The 24,959-nt window shown below is 39.3% G+C and overlaps 2 protein-coding genes across 3 annotated transcripts; both read right to left on the bottom strand.

Annotated features, from left to right (window-relative positions):
- Positions 1-452: 452 nt before the first annotated feature.
- On the bottom strand, positions 453-2,957 carry LOC137956795 (serine/threonine-protein kinase RIPK-like). The gene is made up of 5 exons (XM_068804419.1): positions 2,571-2,957; positions 2,329-2,464; positions 1,691-1,827; positions 1,330-1,453; positions 453-1,221 (listed from the first exon to the last, which is right to left on the bottom strand). Exons 1-5 carry the CDS (start codon positions 2,955-2,957, stop codon positions 632-634), a joined length of 1,374 nt encoding a protein of 457 aa, XP_068660520.1. The 3' UTR covers positions 453-631.
- A 3,981-nt stretch (positions 2,958-6,938) lies between these two features.
- LOC137956794 (exportin-T-like) lies at positions 6,939-24,626 on the bottom strand. 2 transcript variants are annotated; one of them, XR_011113270.1, is made up of 14 exons: positions 22,462-24,626; positions 22,282-22,371; positions 21,944-22,033; positions 21,647-21,751; positions 21,046-21,105; positions 20,620-20,682; positions 20,436-20,531; positions 9,949-10,113; positions 9,648-9,821; positions 9,498-9,563; positions 9,282-9,380; positions 7,594-7,740; positions 7,297-7,493; positions 6,939-7,176 (listed from the first exon to the last, which is right to left on the bottom strand). XR_011113270.1 is itself a non-coding variant. In XM_068804418.1 (13 exons), the coding sequence occupies exons 1-13, from the start codon at positions 24,181-24,183 to the stop codon at positions 7,404-7,406; spliced, it is 2,967 nt and encodes a 988-aa protein (XP_068660519.1). In that variant the 5' UTR covers positions 24,184-24,626; the 3' UTR covers positions 6,939-7,403. The 2 variants fall into 2 exon arrangements, 1 of the variants encoding a protein (XP_068660519.1); XM_068804418.1 differs by having other exon boundaries at positions 6,939-7,493.
- Positions 24,627-24,959: the final 333 nt, after the last annotated feature.

Below are 24,959 nucleotides of genomic sequence, written 5' to 3'. Positions count from 1 at the left end.
ATGATGTCACACCGATTTTACCAGAGTTTTCAACTGGACCTACTCATTGTCGTTTTTACCAAAATGAAACATTAAAAGGAAATGTCATAAGCTGATGCATTTCGGACCTTCCATATATACATTAAATTGTTGTCTTGTCACTTAAACATCGGGTAGCAGTCTGCAAAATGTCAATGGAAGCAATAAATTTGGATGCATTAATGAATTTGAGGAGGTTTGTCCGTGTCTTGTGTTCTCACTGAAACTGGAACGGTTTTTATCTCCCCTTTACCTGACTTTACCTAGCCACAACATGTCATTTGACTCATTATTATACTTCGACTTTTAAGAATTTTAACTTTTTTTAAAGGGTTTTATAAGTTTAAGAATTATGACCAGTCTGGTTTCTGCTTCTGCCATGAGAGATTTCTTAAATCGTGTGAGTGGTAGAAAGATAAGTTACAGGAGTTGAGTTGGTATAGCTAGAAAAGTGGATAAAATGTAAAAAGAAATAGCATTTACATGGATATCTTTGAAATTATGTGCAAAGAATGAGAGAACAAAATTTAAGTAGTGGAGCTCCTCATCGATCTTCTTCGTGTCAAAAATCCTTGTTTTTTTTTTTTTTATGTACTGAGTTATGAGCGCGCGGTCAAGCTCCCTTGCTCCTCTCCTTGGCCCCATTTTGGTACACCCTAGCGTAGTCCTTCTTGCGAAGGTTAGAGTCCGAAAAGCTGAACTTGGTGAGGGTTTTAGGGGACCTGGGCGATCGCAGATGATCAGGCCGGCGATGCTGGTAATGGCTGCCCTTCTCTCGAGGCAAAGAAGATTTCTTGGCTTCATCTTCTTTAAAAACGTTGGGTTTCTTGATTTGTTCGTCTTTAACAGCTTCGTTGGGCGCAGTATAGATGAAGTGGGTGATGGGTATGTCATCGGTGACGGTCAAAAGGGACTCGAGAGTTTCAACGACGGCGCTCATGAGAGGTCGAGATTTCGGGTTGTGACGAAGGCATTGGTATGCCAATTGGGCAGCCTTTTGAATTCCTTTGGGGGAGTATTGCCCCTCCAATTTGGGGTCGATTATCCTGGTGAGCTTCCGAGGGTCGTTCAGACTCGACCGAGCCCAATCCACCAGGTTCTGCTCTCTGCTTGGCCGCGTCTTGTCCATGGATCGTCTTCCCGTAAGGATCTCCAGTAGCACCACGCCGAAGCTGTACACATCGCTCTTCGCTGTTAAATGGCCTGAAATTTGGGCATCCGATCACCAGTTTTAGTTTTAAATCAATTAAACCAAGACTCCATTAACAAGCAACAGATGGCTACAGATGCCCCATCGGTTTAATTAATTACCAGTCATGACGTATTCTGGTGCGGCATAACCCTGTGTTCCCATCACTCGTGTGGATACGTGAGTATCGTCTCCTTCAGGGCCGTCTTTAGCTAACCCAAAATCGGAAAGCTTAGCTTCATAATCCTGCAAATTCAAAAAACGGAAACTGTTCAATTGGTTTGCGATCTGGAATATTGTAAGATGCAGGCTTAGATCAGTTTCCCCGTATTTTTCTACCCAGATTTAACTTGAAGAGAAAGGTATTACGTTTCTGGTAAGAAGTGATGAGAATTTGACTTTCTTGTATATGTGCTAAACAAAACAAAACGAACGTGTGGAGTTTAGGTATCGGGAGTTTGTTGAAGACGAGAAGAAGATTACCGAGTCCAGCAAGATGTTGGAAGCCTTGAAATCGCGGTAGATGACGGGCTTTTCTGCTTCGTGAAGAAATTGAAGACCCTTAGCGGCACCAACCGCGATTTTCAATCTCGTCAACCATGGCAAAGAACCTGAGAACCCTGCGTACATAAACGATTATCAGCTACCCGCATTCGATATTGAAATCAACGCGCAAGTTCAAGGAATATTTTCTTCTTTAAAAAACTACTACTGGTAATAGTAATAATAATAATAGTAACAATACCAACAATGGTGGATCAGTCTATTCAAATCAAAACTTAGTTTAGTGCTGGTCTACCTAATTCGAAGAAGAAATTAACTGAGTTCAATTTAGACTAAAAACCCAACTTCCTATTTGACTCGTTCTTTCTTCATTTTCTTTCTCTGTTTTGGGTGGACTTCTATCGGAAAAGATAGATCTGGTTCTGATTCATTCACCCATTTATTGTCTTTCTGAAAAATGAGCCGTCGCCGACTCTCTCAAGTTCTACCAAGTAAACTAGAGAAATTCGGAGATGTAAAAGATGTCAACCAATCGGCATTCGTTCACTCGCTGCAAATTAACGGTTCTATAGCAATAAATATTGGAGAGAACTGTGAAAGAGATGAGGAAGGCTTACTCTTGAAAAGATGATTCTCTAAGCTGCCTCTGGGCATGAATTCATAGACAAGAAGCCGGTGCTCGTCCTCGTAGCAATAACCGATCAACTTCACCAGATGGGGATGCCGCAACTGCCCCAGAAAAATAACCTCCGCCTGCAAGAAGGCAGCAGAATCGGAACCACATTTCAATGATAACAAGCATTTCTAGAAGAAATTATACAAATTTAGCTAATCTGTAATCGTAAACATGAATGCTCACCAACCACTCCTTATGGCCCTGTGCACCTTCCAAGTCCAAGAGCTTGACCGCGACGGGCTGGGTTTTCAGTCCAGGTCTCAGCTTGTCGTCGACCTTCCCCTTGTGAACGGGTCCAAACCCTCCTTCCCCGAGAAAATTACTAGAAGAGAAGCTCTGGGTGATCACCCTGAGCTCCGCCAGCGTGAAGACATAGAGATTGGAGCCTACGAGAGAGATGGATAAGTCCTCGGGGGAGAGCGGGGAGACCGGATTACTGATGTCGGAGAAAGACAACCTCTGAAAGGAGGTCTGTTTGGTGACCAGCTTCTTGGGCTCCACCGATGAGGGGTTCTTGGGAATATTGAGACAGTCAGGTAAGAGCGACCTCCATGCAATCTTGCAGACCATGTTGATGGAAGTCCGTCTGCTAATCTGCAGATAGAAATGGAGAATCTGAGGTAGGACAACCCAATATTCGGCTTGCCAGGAATATGCGATGGAGTTACCAAGTGATCTGAATTAAGGAGAAGAGAGCAGATTGATAGGGGCGTGTTTTGTTTCTGTGACGAGTTGAAGAGAGGAAGGAAAAAAAATAAGAAGCCCGTCGAGAGAAGACGAGTATGTAAAGATAAAATGGGGAGGAGAAATGGAGGAAACATATATAAGGGCGATCGTGGCCGAGATTGTCAATAATGCAGCGTCACCAACTACACCCGACACAAAAGAATTTCTTCATCCCTCCTACTCTGTCTTAAAATATAAACGAAATTAGATTTTAAAATAATGCTTGACCTAAGAGTAAAAAAAAATAACATTAATCGTCTTCTTTTTCATGTCCTTATGAACTGTTCAAGATGGAGATTAAAGCTCACGAGTCTGAAAAGAAACTGTGGTAGTTCGGTAAAATGAAGTGACGTCTGTTGTCCATTTGACTTTCGCAATGACGCAGCCTTGGAAGTCTATTTCTGGAAGAAGAAGAAGAGGGAAAATATCCCAGTGGCAGCAACCTTCCCAGAAATAATGGAGGGAGGGCAAGATGAAGGGGAGAAACCAACACAGGTCTGTGAAGTCATCTTCTTTGGAGAAGACGAAAACAAACCGTTAATCATAAATGCATGCACGGAAATCTTCTTTCGACTCCAAAAGAGACTCCGGCAATCCTGTTTCTGTTTTTTTATTTTAGAAAGATCGAAATCATAACCGATCTGTATCTATTATGAGCCTAAATGCATCCCCATACAACAAGGTTTTAGCCATTAATCCAGGTGGACTTTTCGTCTTCTTTTATATTCATATATAAAAAGGAATTACAATCAACTCTGCACAGCTCCCATCTTTGATTCATGCAGCCATTAGAGAGAAGCACCTGGATTCATTTATGCTTCCATCGATCACATCGCCCTTGGATTATATAGCTTTGCTTATCTGAAAGATGATAAACGTAATTGGGGTGCAGTTCTTGCGTGTTTAGTAATGATAAAATTGCAGGCAGGGTAGGATTGCAGAAATGACTCCGTCGTGGAAGATGATTTATGGAGAAGGCACCACGTCGTAGATCGTCAGCAATGATTCTTTACAAGTTCATCCGAGAGGACCCATCTTTAGAGGATCGGATAATGCCAAACATGTATTGTTAGAGCCAAGAGGTGATGTAGGAGAATTAAATAAAGCAAGCTTCTAGAGAACAACGACAGTTCTCAGAACAGGTTGTGCTTCTTAACAAAACAAAAAACAAAATAGTCTGAGAAAATCTAATCTAAAGTCATTTGCAGAAACAAAAGGAGGAAGGGGACAGCTCAATCTGTGGGTCAGATATGGAGACAAAGTCAAGAAGGGAGGAGGCAAACTTAAGGATGACCGCGTCAACGCGTTTCACAGGAACCTTTCTCTTCTCACTCCGGCCGACCACCTCACAAACTGCAGACTGCTGGTGCCGGAATCTTGATCTGGGAGGTAAAACTTGCCACTTGTGCAGTAGGTAAAGTGTGACAAACGTGAACTGGTAATACCCATCGGATGTCGTTGGCAAGAAAACTCATGAAATCCAATGTACATTTCTTGGCGTTCAGACTGTTATTTGTGTCAATGATTTGAAAAAAAATTCAGTATTATTTAAAATTTTAACATATTAAAATCATGGTGACTGGACATGGGGGGCAAGTCGGTCATGATTTGACCATAATATGGGAGAAGTCGTTTTGTTATCCATTTTACTTGCAGGTTAGATAAAATAAAAAAATTCTTATTAATTAGAAACCTTAATTTCTTTCATCTTTGGGTTTTTCACTTTGCATCGCCGGCCTTCCCCGTGGGCACACCATCACACTAACTCAGGTAACTGGATTTACCACCCTGACGATGATGATGATTCATGATGGCATGGTGACTGAACCAGTTTTCAGAAGAAAAACACAAAAGGGGGTTAGACGTCGCTGAGTCATGGCTTCTTCAGGACCGCTACTCCCAGATTCTCAATATCATCGGCTGATAGGCGATGTGATCGTGGATTCCTGAGAATCTGCACTATCGCCTCTCTTTCCTTCCTCCTTATTTTCCTGTCCATCCATCTTTTTTTCTCAGATGAAGCGTATATTTTTTCATCTGTTTTGAGCATAGAGCGGATGCCTGATTCCCTTTGATACTTCTTCTCGTGACTACTTTCCTAATTCCCACCTCATCAAAACGCCCCAAAGTCTTCCTAAACTAACCCTCAACCACCGAACCTTCTTTCCGTTGGGAAAATACCAAATATGGCCGCTTGCGAGATACAGGATAGTCTTAGTTTTACATTTTCTTATCCCTGTCCTGTTTCTAAACATCCAGAAGCAGACTTAATAATACGTAAATAAGTCTTATAGAGCAAAGTTATGAAGTTAGGCGCGACGCCGAACCATTCACCTAACCACTGTAGTCGACCCTCCACGCCTTTAATCAAACCCTTTCTTTTCCAGGTGGGGGGCGAATCACCTAATCTACTGGTCATCTCATGGGATTCAAGCTTGACAAATACCCACCCTGATCTAGTGGAACTGGACTAAAGCTTGAGTCACGAGATAAGCTTGTTTCTCAGTTAACTGTCTACGTGGAAATAGCTGTTAAGCAGCCTTTAGAGAGAGATGTATAGAATCATGTTAAGTAGCTATCTTCACCAATTTGGAGTGCCGCTTATTCCTTGCCAAACGAGGCGATAACGTCATCCCTATAGTTGCAAATTTTAACCAATGGCGAGCGGCTCCGAGTTGAGAGAGTTCGTTGAGTAACAAATCCATCCGTAGACTAGGCAAAGATTGCCAGATTCCATCGCAATCACTTGGTGTCCAAGGCTCGGACTTGTTCATCTATAGAGATCCAACTTTGATTTTTCCCCAGTCAACGCAGTTGTGACCCAATCCTTATAATTTTCTTCGGACATTGCTGGCGTTTCCAGTACGTGTGGAAGAACGAAATTCCAGATTTCGGGTCCACGGAATTGTGGAGAAACGATGGATTCCTGTGCACACTAAAAATTTTATATTCAAATACCAACCCCAGCCCCAAGGAAACTGTCCTTTGCAAGGGAATAGGGAACGGAACGAAACGAAACTGAACTCGTTCAACACGCATCAGATTTGGCAGCCAGCCAGCCAGCTGTCTTCTACCATTTACTCATACACCGCTTAATATTACGACGGGTTTTTCCACCTAATTCCACCATCCCACTTGCACAAAATTCTCTCTACGAAACGTAGACACTCAATAGGGTTTTATGATCTTGACATTTTCAACCAAAGAAAAAATTTTGGTTTTTCAAGCGAATGCAGAATAAACACCAAGGAAACTAATTGCCGCACCCCCAAGATACCACATTTTAGGCACTCTTGTTATAAACATCTATTAACCACAGCGAATAGCTCATGTGCCCAATTTTGATGGAGCGCTCAGAGAGGAAGGTTTTGCAGGATCACGTCCACTAAGTTATAAAAAGGAGGAAAGAAGTCTCAACGTACAGGGCCAGGAGTCGGACTCAATAACAATCCCCACAACGTATCCAGGGTGAGAGGTGCTATGCCAGTGTGTGTGAGAGTCCCTAGTATTCTATCGACCATAGTACATTGTCCTACTTCCTGAAACAAAAAAAAAACAAAAAAACGGAAGCAAGACCCATGATGAATTCCACTTCCTCTAGTCCACAATAGAGCTCAAGCTGTTCAGTAAATGAATGCCCTAATTCACAAAACTTCCTAAAATTGATTAATCACGAGGATTGCCTCCCTAATTCAACCAGGACCAGATTGGAGAGGCAATAATTTACTAAGCATAATACCAAGGCACGAGGTTTGCCTCTCTTGCCTATAAAGAAATAAATCAATTCATCAACCAACAGAAAAACCCAGACCCGTCTATCCAACCCCAGAAATAAACAAACACTCAAAACTCTCTATTCTGCAATTTCAAATTTATACTCCACTGTGCACTCCCCCTTGTAACAAGGTCTAATAAAATCATAGCCGAAAATTTACACCTCGTTTAGAACACAGAAATTCAGTATATACATCGAGAAGCATTTCATATGCTCCATAAAATATCAAAGAATAAAAATACCTCATCTCAAGCAACTTGCAGATGTTATATACAGCAGAAGAGCACCCTGCGTAGATTACACGCTAAACTAAATAACGAATCATTTTTTACCATCCATCACTATCACTTTTAAAAAATAAAAATAACTAATAAATGGTTGCAAAATATTAAAAGAATCTCGAACTACCTGTTTCAATTAAAAACAAGGAGCCATTCCCGAGAAATCCAGAAGCCAGAGCACTTCAAAGTCTTGTAATTGCTCTTTGCTAAAAGCTAATGAGTTGAACTCGAATGCTATCTGAGTAAGAGGTTCCCATTCTGTTGACATCTTAGATTCTCAATGAGAGACTGATAAAATGATTTCAGAGCCTTGATATCACTACCCTGGACACATCAAAAGGAAATTCCTAGTTCAGCACAAGCAATGTGACAACTGAAGCAGTAATTACGAAAATACAATTATCAGCTAATAACACGAAAATACCTGCAACTTTTGACAGTACTGCTGTGCTAAATCTTGTGGGCAATGTGCAGCAGGGAAACCTTTAGAAACGAAATGCATGAGAAAATTGTTGCCAAACTTTTCGTACATTACTTTCTGAGCCATCACAATCTCTCCAAATAAAACAAGCTGCACAATTGAATATAGACAACATCAGCAAATAATTGAACCCACAGTAGCAGCAGTTATAGTTCCTACTAGGCAAAATCACGGTCCGAGCAAAATTCTATAGTAAAAACAAGAACTGGCAATTAAACAAAAAAATGTGCATCATACCACACCATTATATTTCTTAAGCTTCAAAAACGAATTACTACTTACCAGTACATTATGCATATCTAGAGCACTCTATTCAAAAACGAATTACTACTTACCAGTACATTGTGCATATCTAGAGCACTCTATTAGAAATCCTATGTCTGTCAACTTGCAAAAAGACAAATTCATGGGCGCATAAAAGTTTGAGCAAAATAAGCATTCTCAACCAAGTTAAATCCAAGTATCTTTACCAGGATTTACATTAAATTGTCTGATTCAAATGAACATCTTAGACGACTCATGAGTTGTGAACACAAAACAGCAAGGTTACTAAGATCATCAAGCAATAATTTCTATCCCACTAAAATATATGAACATCCATCTCAACATTTTCCTTCTCTTACAACCTACTTCTTCTGGAGATATTTCATCACTGTACTCAATGTTCAACTTCATAGACCAGCTTCCCTAACAAACAATCTTGTCGAACACGTGCAAGAGAAAAGGGGTAGTGAACCAGAGATTCTTCTGTAATTTGACTCCAATGTGTGGAGATCAGAATCAGATTCGAACGCTTCTTTTGCCCAAATAGCATACTGATACTTAAGTGATTCCAATGGCACAACCACTAGAAAACCATTTTAAACATGACAAGCATACACTGCTTCACTCACCCTCTTGTGAAGAAACATATCTTGAACATGTTTTATATAAAATACAAAACAGCAAGCACAAAAACTCAAGGTGGTGGAGACTGCAAATAATCAGTTAGTAGCTTTCTACCTTAGAAAAAATAAATAAAGTTGTTAAGGAATAGTCCCACATGGATTAGTGAGTACAAAGATCTTGAATTTATTAACTGGGAAAGAGTTTTCCTAAGTTGGCTAGTCATTTTGGGATAGACCTTCAACCCAACTTAAATTGGGCATCAGAGCAGGTACTCATATATGGGGCTACACCTAAACTATCCACTTGTAGAGCCACAAAAGAGGGCATGCACCTAAACTATCCACTTGTAGAGCCACAAAAGAGGGTCTACACCTAAAATTATCTACTTGTAGAGCCACAAAAGAAGGCCTACACCTAAATTATCCACTTGTAGAGCCACAAAATAGGGCCTACATGCGAGGGGTAGTGTTAAGGAATAGTCCCACATGGATTAGTGGGTACAAAGGTCTTGAGTTTATTAGTTAGGAAAGAGGTTTCCTAAGTTGGCTAGTCATTTTGGGATGGGACACGGACCCAACTTAACAAAAGTCATATTGTACTCCTATCTACGAATTTAGCAATGATATATCATCACTTACATAAGTAAAAGTATATTTTTTGCCCAAACAAATGTTCTTTTGATTGCCTGTAACAAATATTTTACAATAAAAAATTCAAAAGCAGTTTATAGGTGTGGAACTTGCCGTGTTTGCATCCCGAAACTCAAATGATTTATCAAGTACACTATACAGACAACAGTTGGTTGCAAATGTCTCAATGATGAAGGTCTGGAAACCGGGCACCTGACCAAACATTGACAAGAATATCGGTAAAAAAAGCTAGAAACATGAAAGGTGTGTTTATCTTTCAAATGGTATAAAAAAGAAATACATAACAGAACTAGGATAGTATCTGCTTACTTTCTCTTCACCATTAGATATGTTACACCAATCTTTGATAAGTCTAACAAATATTTGTACACATGCCTGCAGAATTATTCACTAGTAAGAAGGTAAAACACTGCCAGAAATTAATAATAGAAATACAGCAGTTGCAATTGTTATCGATACCTTCCGTACAAGTATATCCTTATGGTTGCAGGAAGTGTACAAGAGTAGCTGCATTATTGAATCCAAATAGCCACTGCATTTAGGAGCAAGAAACACAGAGGACAGATCATGTGTAGCCATTACATGGAGAAACGTATACAATGTCTTCTGTAGCTCTTGCAGTTCACGGATTTCCTGCCAAGAATGTGCAAATAAGATGAAGAAGAAGAAGAGACTTTTCATGCAGTTCACATTTTGCAACTTTTTCTTTAGACAAAAATAAGCCCTTATTTTCTTAGAAGAATAAAATCCATTAACATACCTCAGTATTGCTCCCAGGACCTGAAGGCAATGCATCTCTTGGTAGAATGTCAAATGTTCTGCTAGCAATGGCAGGAAAGATCTCTTCAAGTATATCACGAACCGATGTACTGAATTTGCATATCAGTTGATTTATCAGTACTAGAAAGCCCACCATTTCCTTTGGCTGAATTCATAGATATCGAATCAAAACAGAAGAAAAAGTCAGAAACACAAGCTTGTTTCTCATAAATAATGGGAATGCAAGAAATATTATTTAATGTAGCAAACCATCAAACTCAAAACTTCATCATCTAGAATAACAAACTCATTATAAGCTACAATATAGCTTTACAGGGTTCAATAGGTTCGTCAAATGTATATGCTTAAATCAGAAGTGAAGTTTCATAAGACTTTTGAATCAGAATAAGGTTCCTTTCATACCAACAATTGCTAGACCTAGGATTTAAAATGCTGATATCAAATGAATTTCCTCTTTCTCTGCATCCAATACCCCTAAAAAGAAGGATATGCTCATATCGATCATCTTTCCTTATTACATTCTGCAACAATTTTGTATGAAAAAGAATAAAGACCAGCAACCTCTGGTAACAACAAACTGGCATTATAATGAAGCACCCAAGAGTGGGCTCACTGAATGATGAATCATCACTTTTTTTTTTGAAATAGGGCTGAGTTATATTATAAAGCTGCAAATAGCATAATTACAAGGTGGGGAGACCGTCTCATACAATGAGAGTTTGCAGGGAGGTTCCAAGTTTAGCTAATCTATCAGCCAAGGAATTGGCTGATCTAGGAATATGATTCCAAGTACAAGAAATGGTTTCAAAACACTAATCTATCAGCCGAGGAATATATCATAACTTTCAAAACAGAAAAGATGAATCTTGGTTTGAATGATGTTTAAAGAAAATAATAATCTATGTAAAAAAAGAAATACCAACTTTACATACAATTAAGTATGTCACTAAGTTACATGTGAACAACCATCTTCCAACCAGACTTGGTAACAACAACATCAACATCATCATCATCAACAACCATCTTCCAACCAGACGTGGTAACTAACTATATTAAAAATGGCTGTAATCCCTTTCCTCCATATTAAATTATATCTTCAAAATATAGCATTAGTTTTGCCTCTCTAAGTTCCTCCTCATTTTTTCCTTCCAAGTTGTTGAGTGGCGCAATACAAAAAGGCAAAGCTGTCACTCGACTTTGGTGGTTCAGTCAAGTCACTAAAAGTCAGTTTATTTCCTGCATGTGTAAGGGCTTTAATGTCTTTTAGCCCTTTATCTTGTACTTAAAGAGGAGAGGAGTGGAATTATTTGCCCTAATCCAGAGTAATGGAACTGCTGCAGATTATCTATTCTGGCTTCTCTTCTTGTTCTCACTTCTCTCTCTAATACCTCTAGTTTTTCAAATCACCAGGGTGTCAGAGCACCAGTAGGCTGAATAGGTGTTCTTTAACCTTTCTTCCCTCTTATTTTCTTCTTCTTCTTTATTTTCCATTTCTAAATTCATCTGGGACAGAAATATCCATAGATCATTATAGCAGACCTCAAAAGTTCTATTTTTTCCTATTCTATCACTCTCAGGTGATGGATTGCTGCCTATCGCCCACCTGTGGATGATATCTTCTTCTGTCTGCCTTGTCTATAAAGTACTTCTGAGTGCAACAGGGTTCATACTGCCAGGTTCAGTCAGTGCAGTACTCTTGTGGCTGTGTTCTGCTGCTTCTGGATTCAGTGAAGGTGTTTTCTAATTAAGCTGAGTGAAGTTTGTTCTTCTACTGCCTGTTTTTTTACCTGCAGCATGTCCAGGGGAGAGTTTTGTAGCAACTCTAAGTTGCATCTTCTTGGTGTGCTTCTGGTACTGTTACCTAAGGCTAATGGTTTGTGTTTGTTTCAAAATTGCTATTTTCTGCCTGCCTACCTTCTCTATGATCTATAACTATTCTTGGAAAGGTATTTTCTTCCTAAAGCACTCTCTTTTTTCTCCTCCCAAATGTCTTCCTTGTATTCGGGGAATTGAATGAGAACCCGACATCCACCTTCGACTGAAATAGAAGTGTCATCGACCTACAAAACTCGATAAGGTCTGGGATCTGAAACCGTCTTTAGGCCGAGGTGGGCAATGGTGCAAGATGATACAACATTGATGCAACTGCCGCTATCAATGATGAACTTGCAGCCTTTATCTCCATACTTGACGTAGGTGTGAAAGATAGTAGTCTGACGCTAGTCATCAGACTCCTTGGTTGAGTCAACACACATCGGACAACATTTACCATGTTGTTGAATGTGAGCGGGCCTAAATCCTCGATACGTATGACACTGAATCCTCGAATTGAATTTTGACAATTCTTTTCCTGCTCCATTTTTCTCGGTCTTCCTATGGGCATTATTTATCCTCGATAAGAAGGGCTCGAGTGCTACAATTAGACGCAATGTGCCTAAATCCTCGACACTTATGACACTGAATCCTCGAATTGAATTTTGACAATTTTTTCCTGCCCCTAATGGAGGGGTGTCCAGATTGCAACTCAGTTTCTAAGGGGGAGCTCGAGTGCTACAACTGGATGCGATATGCCCAAATCCTTGACATTTATGACACTGAATCCTCGAATTGAATTTTGACAATTCTTTTCCTGCCCCTAATGGAGGCGTATCCAGATTGCAACTCAGCTTCTAAGGGGGGGTTCTTAAAATTGACTTTTGTGAGACTTGAGGACTAATGATGGAAGACCTAAAAGGCATTGTACGGGTGTCTGACTCTCATGTGGGTGTGAACTTGGAGACTAACTCGTAATTATGTGCAATTGCATAAACATCCTCCATGCTGGTGACACCCCGAAGCATCAGCTCTCGTTTAAGGTCATCATTTAGGCCCTTTCAAAACCTGCTTAAAGTGATGACCTCGTCTTCCATAACAGAAAACCGCATTTGGAACTCATCAAATTGAGCAAGGTACTCGGCAACTGATTTATTCACCTACCTAAGATTGTGCCACTTATCTAGAAGAGTACTTCTATAGGAAGGGGAAAAGTATTTTGTCTAGAGCTTGAGTTTTATTTCCTCCCAGTAAGTAATAGGTAGGGGTGGCATCGAGCCGAGCCGAGCCCGAACCTGCTTATGTTTGAGCCAAGCTTGATTTAAATATTTCGAACTCGAGCTCGAGCCTAAAATTGTGATCGAGCTCGAGCCCAATAATTTTAACCGAGCTCGAGCTTCAACATTCATTTAAAACTTTTCAAAAAATACATGTCTCGAGTTCGAGCTCCAACATACATTTAAAACTTTTCAAAAAATACATGTCAAATAAATTATATATAAATTTATGCATACATTTTACATAAAATTGGGCATACATTTTACATAAAATTAGGCATGACCACTACTTAAAATTGGGTATGACCTCTACTTAAAATTGGGCATAAGGGTGGCATCAAATCCAGCTGAGTCCGAACCTTCCTATGTGCAAGCCGAGCTTGATTTAAATATTTCGAACTCGAGCTTGAGCCTAATAATTTTAACCGAGTTCAAGTTCGAGCTCGAGCTCGAGCTTGAGCTCTAGCCGAGTTCGATCTTAACCTACATTTAATACTCAAGATAAAATATATATCAAATAAATTATATATAAAATTATGCATACATTTTAAAAAAAGAATGATAAGGAGGTTTAGGATTGAATCTCGATATTGGATTAGAACGCACCAATATTAATCTTTTTTACCCCAAATGTTGTCTAGCTTATTTTGTAATTTTTGAATCTGGCCATAAATTTACTATGACCTCCTTAGTGCCCCTGGTTGAAAATTTATATTCTAGGAAAAACTAAAAATGTTTTCCTACGTTACATATTTCCAAATAGTCTTTTAAATAAAATCCTATTACTATTAGTGACTTACTAGAAAATTACAAGAAATGTTTTAAAATTTTCTTAGGAAAGTTAAATGGACCTCTTATTGCCTCTTCTAGGAAAATAAATAAAAATTAATAATCAATCTAATATATTACCATACTTATTGATAAATTTTTAATCAAATAAAATGTCAAACACAAAATTGCTATGAAAATTGCCTCATGCTAAAAGTATTACAACATCAACTGTCAAATACTTATTCAAAAATTTTGCCCATTTTGGCAGGAAAATCTTACTTAGAAAATTATATGATTTTTTTATAAGAATTTTCAATTAGAAAAATGTTTCCAAAAAACATGATGCACTAATAGTCCCTAGAAATGTATTTCTACTAAAAATGTATTTTCAACATTTTTGAAAAAACCACTACTAGTCTCTCGAAATGTATTTCTACTAAAATATCTTTTCAATTTCTTCAAGAGCCACGAGGAAGGGACAATCGGAGTTTAAGAAAGAGTTTTTTTTTAACTTGTTTATGATCTCGCACTAGCGAAATCGTCTTCGCGCGAGCTGGGGGGGGGGGGAGGAAGAATTCCCCTGTTACGGTCCCGGGTCATGGATCGAGTAACACAGCGTGGGAGTTGTGAATCCAGCACTGGTACTGAGTTGCAGGATAGGGTTAAAGGTCCCTTCTTTGGGTACTCTTCCACCAGTGATCAGTCTCCCTTTTTATGATCTCATTCTAGTGCTAAAGTATAGCTAGAATGGAAGTAATTCAGGAGGAGAAAGAATGGAGAAATACCTGTTTTGCTCACGTTAATCAGGGTTTCAACCCTGATTTGATGCAGCTCGTTCTAGGACTTGAAGACCTAGCTTGATGGGGCAGCCTTGGCTCACGTTGATGGCTGTCCTTGCTCTATTTTTGTGATGAATTCCCAGCAAGAAGAGTTGCTCTAATCCCTCACGTGAAAGAACCAGAATTACTCCTCTTTTGCTGCTCGTCAAGAGGGGATTGAACCCAACTTCTTGTTGACGCTGGTGATGAGAGAAGATCCTCTCTTTGGGCTCGGAAAAGGGGTAGGAAGCCCCTTTTCTTAGTATGCATGATGAGGGATGAATTTGGGTGAAGATGGATGGCAATGGAGGGTGAAGGATAGGTTGGATTTTTGGAGTAAACCCTAAACTCGAGATCAAGAGGTGATCTCAACCTGTTTAGACTAGGTTATTCTAAAATCTCAAAGCTTACCTATTTCATTCATACATGTCCCTTAAATAGGGAGTTTTAGGGTTAGGGTTACAATAATTCCCCATAATGCCCTTACATATAAAGTAATTAGAAATAACTCCTACTTAAAACAATATAAGAAATAAATCCTACTCAAAGAAATATAAGAATTAAATCCTATTGAGTGAGTTGTTGTTGTCTTCTTCGTTGTGTGACTCGGTGTGCTATTGAGTCCACAACATCCCCCCCCCCCCCCCCCCCCCCCCTCCCTCGCTCTTCTGCTCCCGAGTCCCCGACTCTCGAGCCCGTTAACGAGCCGGCTTGCGAGCTTTCGAACCGAATCATGACTCGATCGAGTTTGGCTCATTAACACAAACGAGCTTTATCTGGATCTCGAACTTCGAGATCCAGGTATACCTAATCGAACCAAGCCAAGCTCGAGCCGCTCGCGAACCGGCTCGGTTCAAGACCACCCCTAGTAATAGGGCTCGCGTCCTCTCACGATATCCCTTTCAACATTTTCCTAAAAAAGTTGAGCAGTGCTTGTCAATTTCATTTTTGCGACCCTAAATTTTCTATTCTCAGATAGGTCGTACCACTCGAAAAATCGGTCCATCTCAAGAACCCATGTAGAGAATACTTCGGGGTCTAAGCGACCATCGAATGTAGGGGGCCTCAACCTTTATGTGTTTCAGCATTTTGTCTTTAGACTCCTCATGGTGGGGATTATAGGGTGTGTGGTTCCTAAGAGGAGAAAATATATGCGGGTGTGGGCTTTGATAGGTTGGGCTCTAAAATTAACACTAAGGATTGACACACAAGAGCTAAAATCACTCGAATGGGTTTTTTTACACGGGTTTCGTGGTCAAATTCGGCTCAAGTGGGCCCTAATAATGAAGAAGCTAACTACCAACACAACAAATAATTGATGCTATTTAAGACAAACAATGAAATACCAAGAAGTAAGAACGGCATCACCTCATAAACCAACCTGGAACTGGTCAAGTCGACATACATAAAATTGGCAATGAGCTGGAACTGAAAACAGCAAGCAGGTAGTCTTCGAATGCGAGGTGTTTTTTTTTGGGGGAACCTTTTTTTGAGCTCCTGACTGCCAATATGCGCAGACTCCCTCTTTAGAGCTCCCGGTTAATCAGAAAGGTAATGAATAATCGAAGTCGACACAGAGAAGGGAAAAAAGAGGGGAATCACAAGCAATGTCAACTGACAAAAGCAGTGGTGAGTGTCTTCTACGGCGACAATGATGCTTGAGGGTGGCTGAGTAAGAGTTGTAGCGAGATGGAAACTGGAGGGCGTCGACTGGGCTCGGGTTGCACCAGCGGCCGATCATACGGCAAAAGACAGGTCGTCAATGGGTTGTCTAAAACCCAATGATAGGAGGGGAAACAAGAGGATGAGAGGTGGTTGTAGTCTGACAGTGGACATCGGCTATGCAGACGATGACCGACGGCTGCAAAGCAGAAGTAGACGACGGCCAACAATTGCCGATGTTTGAAATGACAGCGAGGCCTGACTGTGGGTGGCAGCGGTCAAGAAGTTCTGCGCAGACGGCTGCAAAGTGGATGTAGACGATGACCGATGGCTGCAAAGCAGAAGTAGACGACAGCCAACAACTGCCTGTGTTTGAAATGACAACGAGGCCTGACTGTGGATGGCAGCGGTGCTGCAACCGTTCGGAGGAAGATTCCAGCGATGGCCTTTGTTTGGTGTGGTCTGTGGTACTCAGCGCTTTGGTTGTACTGAAGGACGTCTGACAGTATCGAAGGCTACTCAAGGGTGTGAACCTTCGCTCTGATAACCAAATTTGACACAGAACAAGTGCCGTGTATGGTTGCAGTGAAGGAGAACAAAAAAATAAAGGAAGGAGAAGGAAGAAGAAAAATAACAGGGAGAAAGAAAATTTTCAATTCATTCAATAATCCTCAATTGCACACATAATGGATTTAAATAGCAACCCAAAACCCCGAACAATTCAAAATGACCAAAATACCCCTAATAGTAAAAATGCCCCTAAAAAAATAAAACAATTACTTCTAAGGACAATACAAAATAAATATAATAACAATTAATCCATCCTAAACACCTCACTCCCCAACCACAATGTGGTGGGTCTTGTCGTAGTCCCGCATCTCTGAGTATAGACTCGTGTAATCGGTGGCACACAAGGGATGTTCCCATCAAAAGGTTTGAGTTTCGTTCACATAGACAGCTAGATGTGGTAGGCTATTCTGATGCTGAATGTGTTGGCTCTAAATGGATAGGAAGTATAAAACTGATTATTGTACATTTGTAGGGGGCAACTTAGTGACTTTGAAAAGCAAGAAGCAAAATGTTGTAGATCACTATAGTGCTTAAGTAGAGTATATGGCAATGACCCATATTGCCTATGAATTGATGTGGATTAATGACTTTTCACTAAATTTGTGTTTGCCATTTATAGGCGCATAGAAATGTTTTGTGACAAGAAGGCAGCCACTTTATTGCCAGCAATCCAAATATAGAAGTTGATGTCACTTTATAAGAGATGTTTTGTTGTCACAAAAGATTGCTAGAACTTATGCGAAATAATCGGAGGAATTGGGAGATGTCTTCACTAAGCCTTTATCGAGGAAAGAGTTTGCTATCTCATGTATGAAGCTAGGCTTACTCGAAATATATACTCCAGCTTATAGGAGAGTGTTGAATAACAAGTATAAAAAAAGGCAAGGCCGCAATTTTATGTTTCTTTACGGAGTTCTTTATTATATGTAAGCATAGTTTAGTCAAGTCACTTAAAGTCATTTTATTTCCTGCATATGTGTAACGTATTTTATGTCTTTTAGCCCTTTATCTTGTACTTAAGGAGAAGAGGGGTGGAACTATTTGCCCTAATCCCAATTAATGAAACTGCTGTGAATTATGCATTCTGATCTCTATTCTTGTTTTCTGTTCTTCTCTCTCTAATACCTGTTAAATTTTCAAATCATCACAAGTTAATCATCGCCTGTCTTTGTTTTTGTCTGCCCCTAGCTGAGACTTATAAACCTTTCCAATGTATGCCCGCATCCAGCATGTCCATGCCATCTCAATTGTCTCGTCTTTCCATCTAATATGTCCTTCAGTACTTCTCACTGGCCTATCTCTACTTTCATTTTTATACCATCTTCAGAACCATAAAGCATAGTTGGTCTAACAGTTGGAAGTCTACTTGTGCCTCCACCACACTAGATTTTTGCCTCCACTTCAACCACCTTGTGAAAAATTGTGATCCAAGCCTAAGTCTACATGTAATAGGCCTAGCTAATCAAAGGAGGCATCAAAGTGTCATCTGGGATAAACCTTATAACAGATTCACATTCTACTGAAGCTGCTCACTAAAGCAAAGTAATTAATTTTAGAGAGGTTGACTCTCTTTCCAACATAGTATCTAAGATCTGCCTACATAATTTTTTTTCCATCAGAACATCAAATTGCTACTTGGGTTAAACAAGAACGACAATCTTTTTGCTGAAATAGTATTTTACATTTATTCCTCCAAAAAGATTCTGAAAAAAAATATATATTTAGAAGCTTTATTAAGAAGGCACACTAAATTAAAGCAAGCTAAGAAGCTCAATATATACCTAGTCATAAATTTGCAAGAAAATTATCTTGACCATGAGATGAAACATATGTGGGAACTTGCTATTATGATTTCATCACCAAGAAGTTCCAACTCTATTTCATCATTAGGAAAATCAGGATTCATGAGTTATCTGAATGTTAAACCTAAAGAAGATGATCAATTTCATTTTTCCCAAGTAAATGAAAGTTGGCATATTAATGGATTGAGATGGGGCACAAGCTTGCAGAGCTTGCTCAAGTCTCCCAATCAACAGCTAGGATTGGAGAATTGTTACAGGGCTTGCTCAAGCATTATTTGACTGCAGTGCCAGGGCACCACGAGGAACAAGAATGGAAAGATTGATCAAGCATACTTTGCTGCCTGCATTAATAGGACTTTACAGAAGCAGGCAGTCATGCCCTTATTATAGCCAAAGAGCACACCTCTTACTCTCCCCCCTCAATTGTGGATTTATATCAACCTTTGACCATCTACTGGCACCCTACAAAATGCCAATCACACAAAGATTCCTGGGTATTCTCCTGGATTTTCCCCCCATTATGGCATTTTCCTCTCTTTTCAAAGGCTTGCATTTTCGATTGTCCATAGCAAAGTTTCTTTCTCACGAATCAAATGATAGTATAATAATAATAATAATAATTCATGGATCTCCAAGAATAAAAATATATATTGAAAAGCAGTTCAAAAATATATATAAACTGGAAACACACAAATGCTGGTCTATTGATTCTTTTTAACAATATTTCAAAATTAAACAAAAAGAAAAAATGAAACTCTCTAGTGCTGAATGAGTGCATTGTTCTCAGCAGACAACATGGAAACCATCAAAACAATAACAGCAAGTGTTCCAACAGCACTACTTTCGTGTTTAAATTTTCATAAAATCTGCAAAATCTAGAATAAGTAAATGTTTTATTTTTGAATGATACTAAAGTAAATCAATTGAACTACATCTAAGCATCAAATCTCACATTTATAATCTTAATAGTCCCTATAGCTGTTTAATTGATCTACATCTAATTAAGAGAAAAGAAAATTTTGAAACAAAATACAAAAGGTTGGTTCACCAACCTCATTCTTTCATAAAGCTTCCTAATTTGTGCTCTATCCAAAATAATGAAGTATGATCAAACAGAAACTATATTTGAGTACTGTATTACAGATAATGAAGACAATAGAGGAGAAGCAAGAATTACGGAACACCTACTTCTGCTTTTTTTACATAGAGACTATTTTCGGATCGTTAAGATCGAGCCCAATTCCATCCCAAGACTAACCAGTTAGGAGGCTTATTGCTAAACATTTTAGTAACAACTTCTCTTAACATTTATCTATGTGGAACTATTCCCATTAACACTATCCCTCACGTCCACGCTTATATATACAGATAACAGGCCTAAGACGTCGACAACATCAATGAAGTAAATCCACTAGAGCAGAAACTGGGCACAAGTTTAGGCAGATGTCTTACTTCATACCATGTTTAGATTCAATCTGGTTCAATTCAAAAATAACTAGCCACTTAGGAGACCGATTGTTCAACCTTATAAACTAACAAGTTTTTTTAACATTTATCTATGTGGAACTATTCCCACAATCATAAATAAATGGGAAAAAACGGAGTTCAAAACCATTGCTAGTTTCTAACAATAGAAGAACAACAATAAAGTGGAGTGACAAAATCTGACATTAGAAAAAAAAATCACATCCATGAGATTAAAGATGCATAAGGGAACAAGCCAATATATATATTATAGGACAGAAGTTAATTTACCTCACTTTCTACAAGCAACTGCTCCAATGCCTTAGGAAGGTAAGGAAACACAGACACTCCTAAAGTGTCAACCATGCGGTGCAAAAATGATGTCACCTGCATTTGCCAAAGGTATATAATTATGGTAATAGGTAGTGCAGCCTACTCAACAAAAGGAAAAAAAAGTGAAAAACTATCCATTTACCTTATTTCGCAGAGGTTCAACCTTGGGAAAAACCACAAGAATTTGCAGTAGAACATCCAGTGTCTGTTTAACAAAATGAATCCATTTAAGAACTTTTATAACAGTAGATACAAACTGCTAAAATGTTGCAACAGATTCTCAACACACTTCAAAATTCAGTTCAAAGGGGATGCCAAACAGGAATATAAAAAAAACTAAAACATTTTAAGCTGAAAGCAGACCACCTTGACAGTGTTCAACGATGATAACCTCAATTGCCAAGAATAGTTATAGCTAACGCATATGGACTTTTTTATTTGAAAGGAACTGATACACATGAACTTAAAAAAACTATTCAAATTTAAAGTTACATTCAATATTTTCATAATACATACATATATCTAGAATAAATGCTGTTCTGAGAGAAAAGGTGTGGCACAATCATACCTGCTTGAACATGACACCAATTGCAGGACGTGTAGCAGTGACAAGCCGCTCACTGAAACCCTGAATCCCAGTGAAAAAGACAAAATTGCAAACTTCATATTCTTAAAGTGCAAGTCAAGAGTAACATCAGAATACATCAAATGACCAGTCTTAGAACTCAACAATTAATAGGCCAACAATTAGGAGAGGGGGGAGAGGGAATACAGCTCCCTGGATGTCATATTTTCAAATATGGCCTCTTAAATGTGTATTTCCAAATATAACCATATTACTAAAAATTTTGACTTGGATAATTGCCTCCCCCCCCCCCCCCATCCCAATCCCTTTACAAAAGGATAGGAAAGGCCCTTGCCCCTTCCTCACCACCCTCTAAGAGTGTCTCTAGCGGGAGAGACGAGTGGAAGGGGGAGAGCTAGGCAGGGAAGTACAGAAAGGGTCCCCCTCCCCCTCTCCACCGAAAGAGAGAGGAGGGCCCAGCTCCCAAGAGGAAACCTTCATATCGAAAGGCCAAGAGAAACCAATTTCAAACCTTCCAATCTCTTAGAGATAAAAAAAAAAATCAAGAAGTAAAATCAATTCCATTGAATAGAAAGATTGGAACCTTGCTTAATGCATTTATTGCCATGATTATTTGCTGGATATTTGCAATTCTTGAGTTAGAGTCCTCGGAACTCTGACCTTTGGCTTCAGAAAGCAGCAATTCAACCTGAATAAAGCAAACAACTTAAACTAGGTCAATCACCAATTACTGAACAGCATCTAGTCAATAGTTCAAAGAAAATCCCACATAAACCAAAAATTTACAAAACAGAGATTTCTTTCTTGATTGAAATCACTTGAAATCAGCAGGCTATAATTATTCATTGTATGCAAGGAAAACGATAATTTACACCCTAACCTGTCGACACAGAGGAATAAGCAATGCTGATAGGTACTCCGACTGTTTTTCAGGGGGCACGTCCTCCATCCCTATCAGTAACCCGATTGCCTAAAAAATGCAAAGTAAATAATCCATAACCCAAATGTGATGGTTCAACAAGATAAACAAACAGCGAAAAAAGTAAACCAATATGAAAAATTAAAACTGTGATGTAACTAGTATAAATGCTGAGATAGTGCAGAATAGAGGAAGATTTATATGACTGACACCAACATAGCTGAGATAAGGCTTCAGAAAACATCAAGAGGAATCAAGCTGAATGAAACTGCAGACACAATCATTAAATGGGAATATACCTCAAATGTATGAGTGCCATCTTCAGATCCTAAGTATTTAGGCTCCTTCCAATCTACACTGGTGAATCTGGCAATTGTATCTTGCAAACTCTGACAGACATAAGAAGCAAACTTGAAAAATATGAAAAAATTAAACATACAGGCTACATGCACATGATCAAAGCAAAATGCTCTGAGTACCTGCAGAATCATCTCAATAAAAGGAACAAGCTTTGCTTTCATCAATTTTATGACTCTCATGAAGAGATAGCTAGCCCTTCGGCTCACATTGAGATTTGGGTGATGTATACCTCTTTCATCTAGAAATGCTGCCAGCACAAGAGGTATATACTGAGTATTCTCTTGCACAAATTTCATATATCGGGCTATTGTCTCCAAGTAGATAAGTGCCACCAATCGATGTGAATGGCAAGAAAAGCGAGCAGACAAGAGCATTGGAACCAATTCTCTCAAAACCCCACCACCATTTTTCATTCCTTCTTCACTTAGGGACTCCCCAAAAGCATAGAGAAGTGAAAGAGCAGCCTCTACATCTTCGACATTACTTTCTGGAGACCCAAGTGCACTAGCTAATGAATTTCGGATAAACATCTGGGTGACATCTGGGGCAACCCGACCCACAGTACGAAGCAATACAAAGAAATCCTTACGATATTCAGCCATCCGATCTTCCTCTTCCATGCCAATTTTATCAGGTAAATTAAGATTCTGAGTGTACATTGGATCAAACAAAATGCGTGTGCGAACCACCTCCAACATCTGGCTCACATGCATGATTTGTTTCTCCCTCAAAGGAGAAAAAGTCTTCATAGTAGAAACATAGCATGAAAAAAATTGGACAACATTGAATGTAATGTCCACTTCACAGTTCTGCATAACATAAAAGACAGAAGGAAGCACTTCCTCCAAGAGGTCCAATGAAAGCCCTTTTACATCCTCAGAATCCAAACGCCTGGAACACTCCAGAGCCTCCATTGCATAGCCCGTAATTAACGCTCCCAATTTTGAAACTAACTCTGAATCACTATCACCAACTACCAATCTAAATACCCGACTAATCTGAAGGCTTCGGAGAAGTGATAGCTTGGAAGCCGAATCCATCCGCTTAGAAATAACAGATAAAACACAACTCGCTGCAGCTCCTCTTAGCTGTTCTGAGCTTCCATCAACTAAAATAAGCTCAAAAAACAAAGGGATAAAAGCATCATTTGCAACTAATCCAATGTCAATCCAAGTAATATACCTCCGCATTGTATCTAACACCAATGTAGCCAGGTCTGGATCAGATTCCCTATATAAACTAACAATGTCATACCACGCCCGGACAATCTGAGGAATACACTGTTGTCTCATAGAGTCCTTAACCCGTGTGGCAATAGAGATTTCATCTGAATTTCTAGGGTAGTCTAGGCTGATAAGCTCATCGTCTAAAGCAGTCAAAACCCTACAGAACATGTCAATCACAAGTGGACTACAGCCGAGATGCTGGAGGAAACCAAGAAACACAGACGACCAAATAAGAGGATACTCAAAGTAGATTAGCGTGACAACCACTTGAGCTAATTTGTTTTTTATGAAGGTTGGTCCTTCCAAAACCCTAGCAGAACTTTTACCATCAGGAACATCATGGCAAGCGATCGAGAAGATAGATTTCCGGATATAGGATACTTCTTCAGGGTTTATTGAAGAGTAGTGGAGACGAAGGACTTCATGGACAGTCTGTATGCACCAGAACTGAACTTGTACAAATTTAGTGTGCGAGAGGCGTTCTATACAAACAAGGGCTATTGAATTAGAATTTTTTGCTTGGTGGCAATACGAGATGGCCCGGGATTTTAAGAGAGGATCGACAGTGCCGGATTCATCAAAGCTGATAAGTATAGCTTTCTCAAGGTCATCCATGATGGCAGATGAACACTGAAAATAAGCTCAAAACCCTCACAGGAACAGGACTAAAACCCTAAACGAACAACAGCAAGCAGTACGAAACTGAAGAATCAATGAGAAGAAAGTTCCAACTTGAGATTTATTTAAGAAATTTACTTCGGCAAGGACTCGAATAAAGTGCAGAAAAAATTAATGAATAAACACCAAAAACAAAAACCGCAGAGATGGAAAGAGTGGCCGAATACGGGTAGTAATAGCGAAAGAATGCTGCGTGAGATCGACGGAAACTTACCTCGATCGATTAAGAAGAGGTTCGGTAAAATGATCTTTATTTTAGGGTTCGAGGATTGATTTGAATATACAGAGGAAACAATTCTATAACTTAAATTTGGTTTGGGTTTTTGCTTTTCTTCTCTCTTTCGGGAGAGCACAGATTGGTCGAGGCGAAAGACCGCAGTTTAAAGGATTATGTGGGGAGAGGTGGTGAAGCTAATGAGAAGAATTTATAGGGAGAAAAAAATTACGCATCTCACCCTACTTCGGCGTGTTTGAAGGTAAACTATGAACTTAAAGAGGAGGAACTCCAAAGGGGGGGGGGGGACGGGTTAGTCCAAAATGAATTACTCCCGTATTACGATGTTAAACCCGCTAAACCCTAAACCTTATTATTCAGTTCATTCGATTAGGCCCTTAGTCCTAAATGATTTTCTTTTCATTTGAATTATGTCAAGTAATGTACTTAGGCAAAAACGGGGGAATTAGGTTTTATACCTATTTTGTGAATCATCCAT

Source organism: Aristolochia californica, unplaced genomic scaffold (assembly GCF_029961685.1).
Source record: "Aristolochia californica isolate CCGP_79_NKW_82.1479 unplaced genomic scaffold, dmAriCali1.0.hap1 SCAF_2, whole genome shotgun sequence".
Lineage (NCBI taxonomy): Eukaryota > Viridiplantae > Streptophyta > Magnoliopsida > Piperales > Aristolochiaceae > Aristolochia > Aristolochia californica.
Note: the sequence above shows the minus strand (reverse complement) of the source record. Positions and strands in the feature narration are given on the sequence as shown.

Excerpts from the sequence above, each read along its gene's own strand:
- LOC137956795 (XM_068804419.1), bottom strand. The coding sequence starts at position 2,957 with ATGGTCTGCAAGATTGCATGGAGGTCGCTCTTACCTGACTGTCTCAAT. Across the intron at positions 2,465-2,570 it reads AGGGCCATAAGGAGTGGTTG|GCGGAGGTTATTTTTCTGGG; the intron begins GTGAGCATTCAT and ends GCCTTCTTGCAG. Across the intron at positions 1,828-2,328 it reads AGAGAATCATCTTTTCAAGA|GGTTCTCAGGTTCTTTGCCA; the intron begins GTAAGCCTTCCT and ends TTATGTACGCAG.
- LOC137956794 (XM_068804418.1), bottom strand. The coding sequence starts at position 24,183 with ATGGATGACCTTGAGAAAGCTATACTTATCAGCTTTGATGAATCCGGC. Across the intron at positions 21,106-21,646 it reads CAATAAATGCATTAAGCAAG|GGTTTCAGTGAGCGGCTTGT; the intron begins GTTCCAATCTTT and ends ACTGGGATTCAG. Across the intron at positions 7,494-7,593 it reads AGTACTGTCAAAAGTTGCAG|GGTAGTGATATCAAGGCTCT; the intron begins GTATTTTCGTGT and ends TGATGTGTCCAG.